This window comes from Peromyscus maniculatus, chromosome 1 (assembly GCF_049852395.1).
Source record: "Peromyscus maniculatus bairdii isolate BWxNUB_F1_BW_parent chromosome 1, HU_Pman_BW_mat_3.1, whole genome shotgun sequence".
NCBI lineage: Eukaryota > Metazoa > Chordata > Mammalia > Rodentia > Cricetidae > Peromyscus > Peromyscus maniculatus.
The window spans coordinates 151,576,884-151,591,481 of record NC_134852.1 but is presented as its reverse complement, the minus strand read 5'-3'; the positions used below and the strand labels follow the sequence as shown (position 1 = coordinate 151,591,481).

The 14,598-nt window shown below is 47.7% G+C and overlaps 1 protein-coding gene across 3 annotated transcripts in view; it reads right to left on the bottom strand.

Moving 5' to 3' along the window:
• Phrf1 (PHD and ring finger domains 1) overlaps nt 1–14,091 on the bottom strand; it is a 34,481-nt gene extending 20,390 nt beyond the window's left edge. For 2 of the 3 annotated variants that reach the window (XR_013046086.1, XM_006977212.4), the window contains exons 1-5: nt 13,965–14,091; nt 11,356–11,471; nt 9,983–10,105; nt 3,616–3,821; nt 1,293–1,376 (exon numbers count right to left, since the gene is read on the bottom strand). Coding sequence is in view for 2 of the 3 variants with exons in the window: in XM_006977212.4 (XP_006977274.2) it covers nt 1,293–1,376; nt 3,616–3,821; nt 9,983–10,105; nt 11,356–11,449 (507 nt within the window). In the remaining variant the exon portion in view is untranslated. The remainder of the gene's footprint in view (nt 1–1,292; nt 1,377–3,615; nt 3,822–9,982; nt 10,106–11,355; nt 11,472–13,964) is intronic. The other variant, XM_015996056.3, reaches the window with a different exon arrangement.
• Between the last annotated feature and the right edge of the window lie 507 nt (nt 14,092–14,598).

The window sequence follows — 14,598 nt, the reverse complement described above, 5'->3', positions numbered from 1 at the left end:
GAGTTCCTGTCTTGACCTCCGTCAACAATGAACAGCAATACAGAAGTGTAAGCCAAATAAAACCTTCCCTCCCCCAACTTATGTTTTGGTCATGGTGTTTCGTTGCAGCAACAGAAATCCTAACTAAGACATATGGTGACCTGTATATGCTTTCCACTGCACGTCAGGTAAAAGAGCTACATGAAGGATCAGGAGTGATAGCACGTGCCTTTAATTCCAGCACTTCAGAGGCAGAGGCAGGCAGATTTCTGAGTCTGAGGCCAGCCTGGCCTACAGAGTGACTTCCAGGACAGCCAGGGTTACATAGAGACCCTGCTCTAAAAACAAACAGGCCGGGTGGCGGTGGTGGCACATGCCTTTAACCGCAGCACTCAGGAGGCAGAGCCAGGTGGATCTCTATGAGTTCGAAGCCAGCCTGGTCTACAGAGCAAGTTCCAGGACAGGCTCCAAAGCTACAAAGAGAAACCCTGTCTTGAAAAACAAACAAACAAACAAAAAAACCAATCTGTTTAAAAACAGGGCTGCTATGAGGTAGGGCACACCTTTAATCCTAACACTCAGGAGATTTAGGTGGGAAGATTTCAGTGAGTTCTAGGCTAACCTGATCTACATAGTGAGACTCTCTTTCAAACAAAACAAACCAAACAGGGCTCAAGATGTAGCTCTTAGTTGTCTAGCTTGCCTAGATGCACAAGGTCTGGAATTTGATCCATGGAAAGGAGGAAAGGAGGACAAGAGGCAGGAAGAAAGAGAGAGAGAGAAAAGGGAAGGGACAGACAGGAAAGAGAAAGAAAAGAAAGGAAGGGAGGGAAGGAAGGAGGAGGGAGTGGAGGAAGGAGGAAAGGGTAGAGAAGAGAAAGGGAGAGGAGAGGGGGAAGGGAGGGACAAGAGATAACCAATCTGCAAAGCCTTTGTTTATGTGAGAGAGGAGGAAACCCCTTTCTTTCTATCTATCCCCGACACTTTCCAAACCTCAGTTCACGGTCCTTTGTCCATCCTAGGACAACCCCTCCTTACCATGACTGCAGCTCCTAAGGAGCAGGCCGGAGAGAAGCTCTGGAGTAAGAAGGGGTGGGGGACAGAAACCCTAACGTCTCCACCAGGACTCCTACCTTGCGCCCCAGAAACTATGGACAGCCCTAGCCCTGGGCTTTGCTCAGAGCCAAAATGGGTGCCTCAGTTACAAGCCTAAATGAACTGAGAACCTCCTCACTGAGAGAAGCCAGTCACCATTTAAGATCATTTTCCTTCCTACAAGGCCACAAGCAGGGGCAGGCAGCAGCTACACTTACCTTCTTTAAGATTTTACCATTAAATTGGGCTCGAATACAAATACATTTAAATATTGTTCGATCAACTGGACAGGAGTTGGCATTCTGTAAGAAATAAAGATTATATCAGAATCCTGCACAAACACCTTCATTTATCATTACTGTCTTCAAAATAAAGAATTTACTTATTAACAATTTCAAGCTAAATGTTGGGGCACCTGCCCATTATCCCAGAATTTGGGAGGTAAGAGGATTGTGAATTTGAGGCCAGCCTGATCTACAGAGAGTATGTCTCAAAAAAATTTTTAAATTCTTTTTATTGGTCGGGCGATGATGGCACATGCCTTTAATGCCAGCACTTGGGAGGCAGAGGCAGGCAGATCTCTGTGAGTTCAAGGCCAGCCTGGTCTACAGAGTGAATTTCAGGGCAGCCAAGACTGTTTCAGAGAAACTCTGTCTCAAAACAGAAAAATAATAATAATAATTTTAAAAATATTCCTTTTATTAGGTGCTGGAGAGATGGCTCAGTGGTTAAGAGCACCAACTGCCCTTCCAGGGGACCCAGGTTCAATTCCTAGTACCCACATGGGAGCTCACAACTGTTTGTAACTCCAGTCCCAGAGGACCCGACACCCACACACAGACATACATGCAGGTAAAATACCACTGCATAAAAAAATAAAAATAAATTTTAAAAAATCCTTTTATTAGTCAGGCAGTGGTGGTGCACACCTTAATCCCAGCACTGAGGAGACAGAGGCAGGTGGATCTCCTTAAGTTCAAATTGGAGGGCAGCCTTGTCTACAGAGTGAGTTCTAGGACAGCCAGGGTTACAAAAAGAAACTGTGTCTCAGAAAAAAAAAAAAATAAATAAAATAAAAAAATAAATAAATAAATAAATAGATAATAATAACTCCTTTTACAAAGAAATTTTTACTGAAAGTCTTGGTCTTGGCTAAGTTCCTATGCGAAGATGCTAGAACTTTAAAAAAAAAAAAAAAGGGCTAGAGACATGGCTCAGAGGTTAAGAGCACTGCTTGCTCTTCCAAAGGTCCTGAGTTCAATCCCCAGCAACCACATGGTGGCTCACAACCATCTGTAGTGAGATCTGGCGCCCTCTTCTGGCCTGCAGGGATACGTGCAGACAGAATACTGAATACATAATAAATAAATCTTAAAAAAAAAAAAAAAAAAAATGCTAGAACTTGAAGAAAACATGTCTATTTTTGTTTGTTTGTTTGTTTTACAAGACAGGGTTTCACTGTGTAGCTTTAGGGCCTTTTCTGGAACTCACACTGTAGCCCAGGCTGGCCTCGAACTCAAAGATCCACCAGCCTCTGCCTCCTGCGTGCTGGGATTAAAGGCGTGCGCCATCATAGCCTGGCAACATGTCTGTGTTTTGAAGCCACCATGCTGGTGAGGGAGAAGGGTCAGCAAGCTGGATGCATGTTCCGTATGGGTGGCATGTTGGTGAGAAGGAAAAGGAGAGGAGGGAAGGAAAGACCAAGTGGACAGCATTTGGGCCTGTTTGCTACCCCACATTCTCTCTCAAACCTGTGAACTGCACACAAGACCTTGAACATCTCTAGTATATTTTCAGCATTTGTTTTTGGAGTATAGCTGGATCAGATTCGTGCTACAAATATTTTACTGTATATGATAAAACACAATCTCTTTAGCAGTGTACTCTACTAAATTTTGATAAATGTATAAACTGAAGGGCCACCCCGATCTGCCACCTCCCTGTCATGTACTGCCACTATACTTGTGTGAGGATCAAGGAGCTTCCCTAGGCAAAATTACACATGGACTTTTTAATGCCAATGCCACGGAGGATGAGAATTTCTGGGGCTTACTGGCTGCCTGTCCAGCTCTAGCGTGAGTAAAACATCCTGTCTCAAAAGGAATAAGGTGGAAAGTGACAGAGCAGGATACATGGCATCCTTCAGCATCTACAGGGAAGCACGGGCACACACCATGCACCTGTACATACATGCATAAAGCTCTTTGCCACTGGGGGAAGAGTCAGGCAATGCTTCTAAAAGTTCACTCTGAGGTAGGCAGCATGATGTAATTTTGTCTCTTCATTACTGGCCGTCAGAACTGAGTAATCACACAGTATTTCAGTATCTACAGAGGCCATTTCATACTATGTGAGGTTGCCTCAGGATCTCTGTCCTGATCCTCAGAAAACCTAGAGTCCTCTTCGGAGCCCCGTCACCCATAGACACATCCCCAGGGTAAACCTTCTCGACAGTGCTGAGGACCTAAGACTCAGTCCTGTGTTGAGCTTTGCTGCAGAGGAGCAGGCCTAGTCATTACAGGTTTCGAAAAGCCAACTCACCCTGGACCACTCAATGATGCAGTCCAAGCAGAAATAGTGGGCACACGTCTCTGGGGTGCCCACAGCCTGGTCCCTGAATGCATTGAGGCAAATGGGGCAGCTCTCTGCATCATCATCAGAAGTGGGGGCACTGCTGGCTTCTAGCTTCCCTTGAGTCTCCACTGCTGCCGCTGCCATTTCTACTCCATCTTCTGAATCTTCAGAACCTTGGGTAAAGAGAAGCATTCTACTTTTAGTAAATACAGGAATGAGTGCATACTCAAGGACCAGCCTTGATCAGACTCAGGATGCACCCAGGAAAGCAGCCTCTAGCCAGCCAGAATGCCAGCTCCTCTTGGGCCATGTCTCCCCATTTACCTGCAAGGCCACACTCACAAAGTGCCCACTCTGAGTAGCCAAGCTAACCACGTCTCCTTACCCAAATCCTCTTTGACCATAGCTCTCTGAACTAAGGGGACAGGGATATTGGCTAAGTCCTCACAACTGAGCCTCAGAGTAAAGACAGAGCATCCAAGAAGTAAGGTGTCAGGAGCTATCACCGGCTTCAGAGAAGATGGAGCTAACGACTAAGCCACAAGGGCATGGGGATTTAGCTCAGCAATAGAGCACTTGCCTAGCAAGTGCAAGGCCTTGGGTTCAGTCCTCAGCTCTTAGCTCTGGAGGGTAGGGGAACACGGTACATGACAAACTAATGACTAAGCCTCCAAGAATGCCTCCTTGGAACAACACCTCTTGCATGGCTGCACAAGTCTTTCAATACAATGACAACAAATATCTGTAATCAGATGAGACCTCCTTCCTTGTAGGAAACAGCCAGAAGATATGGCCACTAACTGGGTCAGTGGCTTTAAAAGATGTGGTCAATTTCTCAGGAGTATGAAGCAGGGGCCCAGCCATTAGAACATTGAAGATGCATTCAGTGAACCACTGTTCTCTGTGGGTGGGACTAGCAAAGGTGCCGGCTCCCTTCTCCAGAGCCCTGCTGCCAACCCACAAAGGGGAACAGCTCTAGCTGGCTGAAATCCCACCAGGTGAACCCTTTTCTTTTTTTTGGTTTTTCCAGACAGGGTTTCTCTGTATAGTTTTGGTGCCTGTCCTGGATCTCGCACTGTAGACCAGGCTAGCCTCAAACTCACCGAAATCTACCTGGCTCTGGCTCTCCCCCACCGGGGTGGGGGGGTGGGGGGTGGGGGTGGGTTTAAAAGCGTGCACCACTGCCACCCGGCCAGGTGAATGCTTTTAAAAAAAATCTATTTACTTATTGGGCAAGATGAGGGTAAGTTATGGGAATTGTTTCTCTCCTACCAAGTGAATTTCAGGGACTGAACTCAAACTGTCAAGCTTAGTAGCAAGCACTTAGCAATCTCACCATCTGCTACTGTTCATTTTTTTTGAAAAAGGGTCTCATGTATCCCAAGGTGACTATGTAGATGAAATGATTCTGAACTTCTGATCCTTCTGCCTCTACCTACCAAGTGGTAGGCAACAGGTGAGCACTTTTAAAGCACAGAGGCTCCCCGGCTGTTGGCAGAGAGAGAAGTCAGAGAGGCTGCTCTTGCTGGGTTAGAAGGACACAAATTGCTAACATGTACTCCTAAGGGAGCCGATAACCCTGGTAGCTAAGAATGATCTGTCAACAACCAGCTAGAAAATAGGGCTCCTTTCTTTTAAACCATGAAGAATCTACCAGCAGGCAGGGAGGGGGCTTGGAAGGATTAAAGCTTAGAAAGGAAGCATAGCCTGTCTGATACTGTGAAGCTACTTGGTGATACTGAATAAGAAACTCAGTTGAACCCAGTGGGGGGTGGTGCACATCTTTAATCCTACCACTTGGAAGGTAGAGGAAGGAGGATCTCTGAGTTTAAGACTAGCCTGGTCTACTCAGAGCAAGTTCCAGGATAGCCGGGGAAACACAGAGAAACCTGGTCTTGAAAAACCAAGAGAGAAAGAGACCCAGTTGGCCCATAGAAACATACAAATAAACATTCTATTCCTAGCTCCTGAGTTTGTGGCCATGTGTTACACCACAGAGCAAAACTGATGAAAGAGATGTCCATAATATACCTCTTTTTTTTTTTTTTTTTTTTTTTCTCGAGACAGGGTTTCTCTGTGTAGCTTTGCGCCTTTCCTGGAACTCGCTTTGGAGACCAGGCTGGCCTCGAACTCACAGAGATCCGCCTGCCTCTGCCTCCCGAGTGCTGGGATTAAAGGTGTGCGCCACCACCGCCCGGCATGTCCATAATATTTTGAAATATTACTAAGCACATAACAGAATGATTAACTTCAGCTTTTCTGTGTAATTAAAGGCTCATGGCAGCAAAATCGAACAGGTAAGCTGATTCTTCTTATGCAATTTGAAGGTAGGGAACTGGCCATCTTGTTTGACCCGATTTCCATAGTGTCTACAGAGCAATGCTTTGCATGCCAGTAACAATAGCCCTATTGACTTGAAGAGAGAGAAAAAAAGGTACAAACAGCCAAAGACCTGAGCAGTTTCCCTCACTGAACTCTCATTTAGGTTGCCAAATAACGCCCTTAAAATACGTTGTTGAAAGAGAAAATGGCTCATCTATTTGAATACTTGTTCCTCAGTTGATGGAATTGTTTGGGAAGGAGCAGGAGGTGTGGCCTCCTTGGAAGAAGTGTGTCACTCTGAGCAGGCTTTCAAGTTTCAAAAGATGACCATCATTACCAGTGAGCTCTCACTACTGCTCCAGAGCCATCCTGACCTGCCTACTGCCCTGTCCCCACTTTGATGGACTCTAACCCTCTGAACTATAAGCCCCAAATGAACTCTTTCTTCTGTAAATTACCTTGGGTCATGGTGTATTATCACAAAAACAGAAAAAGTAACTAAAACACTATCCAAGGGAGGTGCTAACAAGTGTTAGTACCAACAGTGCAGTAGACAGCTAGCCTGGAAACTAGGTGCACCTAAAGCCAGAGTCTCTAAGAATGCCAGGGCTTGGCTGGGCGGCGGCAGCAGTGGTGGCGGTGGCAGTGCCTTTAATTCCAGCACTCAGGGAGCAAAGGCAGGCTGATCTCTGAGTTCAAGGCCAGCCTGGTCTACAAAGTGAATTCCAGGACAGCAAGAACTAAACAGAGAAACGCTGTCTTGAAAAATTGGGGTGGGGGGTGGGGAAATGCCAGGGCTCAAATAGTGTCCATTCTGAAAAGAGACAGGATTGGTGAGCAGAGTAGAGAAGGACTGTCCTGGAGCAGAGGAACCGCAGAAGGCTCTGTGCATTTAAAACAACCCATAGATGCTGCAATAACTGACACTGTTTGGGGAGCTGGGAAAAACGGGTGCTGAGCATGAGGCCCCAGTCATTCTCATTTCTCAGAATAAGATATTAAGAGAGTACTCCTATCAAGTTGGGAAACACACGAACGGCAGCAAAAGCAGCTACACTTTAGCAGCAGGACACAGTGTGGGAAAAGTAAGAGGCAGAGTAAAAAGACATTGCCTGTAAGAAGGAACCCAGGACTCTTGGACAATTCTCCTTGCCTTCTACTGCATCCCATGATAGCTAATCCAGATGCTGGCTACTTTCTTGTGTGGCACTAGGAGCAGAATGGGCCTTCTCCCCGTCCTTCACAATGCTCAGCTGAGGCTGCGGTCTCTACATCATCTGTTCCTCACTAATACTCTGCTCCCAGCCCAACCTCTACAGTAATGGGACATTTTCTCAACTGAGGGTCTCTCTTTTCAAATGAATCTTGCTTTTGTCAAGTTGACATAAAATTAGCCAGCATGCCAGGCAGTGGTGACGCACACCTTTAATTCCAGCACTTGGGAGGCAGAGGCAGGCAGATCTCTATGAGTTCAAGACCAGCCTGGTCTATAGAGCAAGTTCCAGGAAGGCACCAAAGCTACACAGAGAAACCCTGTCTCAAAAAAACAAAAACAAGCCGGGCGGTGGTGGCACACACCTTTAATCCCAGCACTTAGGAGGCAGAGGCAGGCAGATCTCTGTGAGTTTGAGGCCAGCCTGGACTACCAAGTGAGTCCTAGGAGAGGCACAAAGCTACACAGAGAAACCCTGTCTCGAAAAACCAAAAATAAATAAATAAAATAAATAAAAATAAATAAAAAAATTAAAAACAAAAACAAAAACAAACAAACAAAAACCTATCCAGCACGCAAACAAAGGGCTCAACTGGACCAAGGTTCCATTCCAAGACAGCCCTTCTCTACTCTGCTCACCAGTGAGCCTGGCTTTAGGTGCACCTAGTTTCCAGGCTAGCTGCCTACTGCACTGCTGGTACTAACACTTGTTAGCACCTCCCTTGGACACTGTCTTAGTTACTTTGTTTCTGTGATAAGACATTATATAGTTGGTTCCTGTAAATTAGGCTGTGGCTTAGCTGAGACTTTCTCTAAAAGCTTTTTACTTCTAGCTGTTGAAGCTCCTCACCACCCATGTTACACTCTGGGCACCTAGCCCTGATTGCTGCTTCACAGCTGGTCTCTACCTCTAGATGATGAGTTCTGGAATTCCAGGAATCCTGGCTGAGTAGGTCCCACTTTCAATTTAATCCATAATCAGTTTCTGGCATCTAGTCTCCAAACTTCAGGAAAGGATGCTGGAGCCACCCAACAATGCTTGACATCTTTTGCCCCCTGATCTGGCAGCATCAGCACTGTTCAGTCCTGCTGAGGATACGACAAGCCTACCTCAAGGCTGGAAACATGTAGAAAAGCCATGTCTGTGACTTCAACCCAGTACAGACTCACTCTCTTGTCCATACTCAGAATTAAAACAAAACACACACACACCTGGGCAAGCATGGCAGTCACATGCCTCTAATCCTAGTTGTTTAGGAGGCTGAGGCAGGAAAATTGCCAGGAATTTGAGCCCAGCTTTGGCTATAGAGTGAATTCAAGGATAGCTAGCTTTGGAAAACCAGGCAGTCAGTATAATTACAAAGTTACTAACTCCCAATCAGTTCTAATACTTTGTGATGAGTACTGCTCCAATTATAGGGGTTACCTTTCTGGACTACTTTAACACTGACAGCCATAGGCATATAATGAAAGGCTAATATTCAGGTCATAGTGGGTGCTGTGGAACTGTGACCTCCTGGTTTGAGGACCATATCAGAAGGAAACTTGAAATGAACAGAACCCTGGTCCAATTGAGCACTTTGTGTGCTGGCTCGTTTTATGTTAACTTGACACAAGCTAGATTCATTTGAGAAGAGAAACCCTCAATTGAGAAAATGAACCACCAGACTGTCCTACTGAGGAGATTGCGGGGCATTTTCTTGATTGATAATGTGGAAGGGCTCAGCTCACTGTGGGCAGTGTCATCCCTGGGCTGGTTGTCCTGCATGCTGTAAGAAAACAGACTGAACCAACTCTAGGGAGCAAGACAGTAAGCAGCACTCCTCCATGTCCTTTGTATAAGTTACAGCCTTGAGTTCTGACCTGACATCCTTAGATGATAGACTACAAACTGTAAGATGAAATAAACCCTTTCCTCCCCAGGTTGCTTTTGGTCATGGTGTTTTAGCTCAGCAATGGAAACCCTAAGACACTTTGAAAAAGGTGGCCATAGGTGGATGGGGCCAAGCCAACCACATAGAGTCCTCATAGGCTGCCCACAAGCCAGGGTGGCCATGAAGGTTTTTCAGAGTAGAAGTGTGCCATTCAAGCACTGTTCTTTGCAGGAGTTTAACGTTACAAACTTTCACCAGTGTATATAAGCCTGGAATTTTTTAATAATGCCACACAATGAGCTTGTTGAATAAGCAGAGAACGAGCCACAAGATGGGACTATCTATGTCCTAAATGAGGTCCCAGGCCACATGCCCCTCATGGCATGTTAATCTGTCCAGCACCTATAATGCTAGCAACTGGCCCTTGTGAGATGAATAGGGGCTACCAAGACCTTCCTGCTCATCATCTTAGAACTCCAGTCTACCTACATCATCCCATGGCTTATGACACTCAATGTTCTTAGATAGTTCATGTTCTGTCTCTCCCAGAAGAGATACCCACAGAATCCTATCACTAAACTTAACTTTAAAACTAAAAACTACAGCTGGGTGGTGGTGGTACATGCCTTTAATCTCAGCACTCGGGAAGCAGAGGCAGGTGGATCTCTGAGTTCAGAGGCCAGCCTGGTCTACAGAGTGAGTTCAAGGACAGCCAGGGCTACACAGAGAATCTTGTCTAGAAAAAAACTAAAAGAAAGAAAACAACAACAACAACAAAAAAAACACAACACTAAAAAACCTGTGGCAGGAGTCAGTTGTTCCAGTGGCAGGTGACAGCTTGTGTGGACAGCTGCGGATGTTCTAACCTAGGATGTCTCCTCACTAGGAAAGTCCAGGGAACTGGCTCAAATGCCAACAGTCTTACCAGATCTATCTTCTGGGTCTTCCTCCTCAGACAGCCCCTCGGTGTCCTCCTCATCTGTGTCACCTTCATGCTCACTGCCTGTATCATCTTCAGAGTCTCCACTGTGGCCATTGCTGCTTTCTTCTAGATCACAAGGTGAAAAGCACAGGCCTGTGAGGGCACTGTCACAACCTAACCATCCAAGAGCCAGAACTGCTGGGAATGTACAGGTAGCGATAAGGACTGCCAGGCTACCAGAGGTAGGGTGAGGAGGCTAGAGAGGCATATGATGGGGAAAACAAGTGCTCTTCCTCTGCACTTATGCTGTTTGTTATTAAAAATAAGAGAGTGGCTTGGAATACCGCTCAGCTGGTAGAGTGTGCATGCCTAGCATGATGAAGCCCCAGGTTTCTATCTCCAGCACAGCACCACACAAAACTGGAGACAGTGGTACATATCTGAAATCTCAGCACTTTGAGCGGTGGAGGAAGAAGGATCAGATGCTCAAGATCATCCTCAGCTATACATCAAGTTAAAGGCCAACCTGGAGCCGGGCGGTGGTGGTGGTGCACACCTTTAATCCCAGCACTTGGAAGACAGAGATAGACCGATCTCTGTAAGTTCGAGGCCAGCCTGGGCTACAGAGTGAGGCCCAAAGCTACACAGAGAAACCCTATCTTTTTTTTTTTTTTTTTTTTTTTTCCGAGACAGGGTTTCTCTGCGTAGCTTTGCGCCTTTCCTGGAGCTCACTTGGTAGCCCATGCTGGCCTCGAACTCACAGAGATCCGCCTGGCTCTGCCTCCCGAGTGCTGGGATTAAAGGCGTGCGCCACCACCGCCCGGCTGAGAAACCCTATCTTGAAAAACCAAAAAGAAAAAGGCCAGCCTGGGATACATGAAACCCAATCAAAAACAAAAAAACAAAACATGCAATCCCTGCAGTCTGGAGGTTTAGTCAGAAGGATTGCTGTTCAAGGCTACCCTATACTACACAGCAAGACCGTTTCAAAAAATAGAGAATACAGCTCAGCAGCAGACTCTTACTAAGCATACACAAGGCCTTAAGTTCCATCCCTCATACCTCTTTCCCCACAGAAAGACCAAATATAATGACACGTGATTGTGGTCTTAGCTACCAGTTATTTGGGAGGTTGAGGTAGGCTGATCACCTAAGTTCAAGGATAGTCTGGACTACACAGTGAAATACCATCTCAAAAACAAAACAAAACAAAAAAGCAAACAAAAAGACAAAAAGAATGAATGTAGTACACTTCTATAACTTAATCAGTTTTTTTAAAGGTTGAAAGTGAAAACTGACATTCAGGCTTCCAAGGGAGCTAGCAATCTCAAGAAAGGACAAGATGCAGATACCCTGCCATCAGTGGGGGGACTTACCAGCATCACTAGCCAGTTCTGAGAGACCAACTCGTGGGGGTCCATCTGGTCCAGGGCTGTGAGCCACAAGCTCATCCAAACTGTCGTCATCCATGGCTACACATTGGAGTTCAGCTCTAAAAGAGACCAGAGCCAAATAACTCCAAACTTCCTTGGCTACAGAGTCCCCTCTGAAAGGTAACTTCTCTAGTGACACAAGCATCACCACACATGTAGAATTTGAGCCGTGAGACCTAATACACAAGACCCTAGTCACAAAGTCATATGCAAATATAAAAAATAGAAAATATAGCTGGGCAGTAGTGGTATACACCTTTATTCCTAGTACTCAGGAAGCAGAGGCAGGTGGATCTTTGAGTTCAAGGCCAGCCTGGTTTATAGAGTGAGTTCCAGGATGGCCAGGGCTAAAGAGAGAAACCCTGTCTCAAAAAACAAAAACAAGCCGGGCAGCAGTGGTGCATGCCTTTAATTCCAGCACTCGGGAGGCAGAGCCAGGCAGATCTCAGTGAGTTTGAGGCTAGCCTACTCTAAAGAGCAATTCCAGGACAGGAACCAAAAACTACATAGAGAAACTCTGTCTCGGAAAAACCAAAAATAAATAAATATACAAAGTATTTTTATAAGATATTAATATCCTCATAAAAAGACAGAGTGACTCATTTCCAGAACCATATGCAAAGCAGGATCTTAATTCCTAAGGACTAGCAATATTTTCACTTGAGCATTCCTGGAGAGTCCTAATACCAAAGATGAGCCAAATGGACATCTGAGCTGAGACAGAGCAATGCTTTTCAACTGAGAGCCGGCCATCACAAGGACTCCAGTAGCCCATCTGCCTGCTGTCACCAAGTGGGCAAGTCACTCTTGGCCAATGCTGGCCCACTGGCCTCTGCTCAGCTGGCTACCATCAGACTATAAAGCTTGGAGGAAGTTCCTGGGGACTATAGAATTCCCATGCCCCAGGCTGAAAGGCAGAAGATGCTGGGGCTGTCCCTCTCCTGGCTTCTCTGTGGGAACACCTGTTAGTATTCCCTTGCAAGCCACTGTAAGAACAATGTGGAATACCTGAATAAAAGACTTCATAAATGTCAGTGAACATGACCTTCCTTCTATACTAAGCTCTTAAGCTTTGGTCCCCCAACTAAGAACCTACTCATATACATGGTCTTTCCTCATCAGTGATATTCACCTATTTTCCCAGTCACTTCCAGAAGAAGCACTTCTTACAGGGAATTCATTCAAGAACTCATCAGCCTATGCTGTGGCACCATGTGCTTCCCACAAGCCTAATGTTCACAGTCAGAAGGAAGAAAGGGGGAAAAAGAACCCCCAAAACAGCATAAAAAAATGAAAAGTAGGGCTCAGGATGGGGTGGGGGGCTCACTTCTGGTTCCTACAGGTACAAGCTTACTTGTCTCCAACAGCCCCAGGAGAATACATGGGCTGTACGCTCAAAGCCAAAGGGGAAAGTGCAACCCTTCTCTCAGTGGACAAAGGCCAGGTCAGGGCCAGGACTGCCAAGGGCCAGCAGAAGAGCTGATGTTCTCGAAACAGTGAGGGCATGATAACTTAAGGAACGTCAATGGTCACACGTTGGGAATGGTGGTGAGAAGAGTTTTGATAAACTATCTTACTTTTACCTGATGCTTGGTGAATTAATCAAGCAGGAAAGGAGCCCTGGCCACAGACTCCTGTCAAACACTATCTCTTACATAAAAAGGCAGACTGAGATACACTGGGATACAGAGTCATGGCCCGTTCAGGATGGTGACCTCTTTCCTGTGGGGTGACCCAGAGCATGGCCCCAGTGCTCAGAAAAGGGGACCTATAACTAACTCTTTGAACCTCAGCATACGGCTCTAGGCCTCTCTCAGGCTGAGAGAGCCACAGGCTGCTGTTCTCACTCAACATTCTCATTCAACACCGAGCGGTCGACAGAAAGGACGGACTGTTGAACTGCACGTCAAGCCCAATCTCTAACTCACAGCCTGTGCTTCCAACCAGCGGCCAAAATGACATCCCGCGCCCCCCCCCCCCCCCGACACGTTACTGTAAGATTCGATGGGGCAACCCGGGTCTCTGACACAGGACAGAGGCCACAGAAGGTTTAAGGGAGCAAGGGTGGCTCTGCCACTGTGCCGCAGTCTAACATTGACAACTACTTCACCTCTCTGAACTCCGACTGTAAAACCCCAACCAGCAGCGGTGCCTCCTCGAGACTGCCGTGGGGGCTCTTCGAAGTAAGGAATGTGATCACCGCGACACCAACCACAACCTGGGCAAGTGCAGATGGTGCTGGCCGGGGCAAGGGCCATCGGGACAGAGAACGAGGTACCTAGGGGTCACACCTTTCCCATGCACCCGGCCACGCTCTCGCACGACCACACAGGTGGCCAGCACCACGCCCAGGGGCCTCTCGACCGCAGCCGGGCATCCCGGGGCTCGGCTCGAGGCCTCGGCCGCCCTCCCGTCCTCCGGACCGACCCACGGCCAGCGCGACATAGGCCTCGCCCGCCCCGAAGGCCGCAGACAAAGCACACGGCCACCGTAAGTAGCCCGCGCGGCCGGACGCGACAGGGACACCGGACCGGAGCGGCTACTGCACGTACCCGGGAACCTCGCGCCTCCCAGACGCTCCTAGACGGTCCCGCCTCTGTCCGAACGCGACCGCAACTAGGCCGGACAGCCGCCGCCGCCGCCGCCGCCGCCGCGAGCTCTTCGACCCGGAAGTGCATCGACACTCTTCCGGAACTTTCCGCCCTGCCCGTTGGTGGAAACTACTGAGGCCAAAACGGGGAGGAACCTGCGGCTGAGGATGCCGAGACGTCGGAACGGCCCTTTCCCCTGAGAACAGTGACTACCGCAGGAGTACTGTCCCAGAGGGGGACCAGCGTCTTGCAGGGCATTTGCTGTCCGAGCTATCACCGGTTTACCGGGTCACGCTGTGCCCCCCACTTCGGGGCAGTTGGTACGGTCCGGCTCCCCATCCGCCGCCCGGATGAATGCGAGCCGCACCAGGGCCACGCCCCCGACTGGCCCGCCTTCCCGTGAGCGCCACCTCCTGGCCGCAGCGCTTAGGTGCTGCCGGCGGCTGCAGGAGCTCTGGAGGAAAGCTTCTGGATGTCCCCTGGGGCTTCCAGTTTCCTCCCAGGAGGGTGCTTGTAACTCAGGGTGGGTTCTGTATATGCGGTGTCCTCCGTTCCTTTCAGCCCGCCGAGAGGAGGCACAGTAAATCGTAAACAC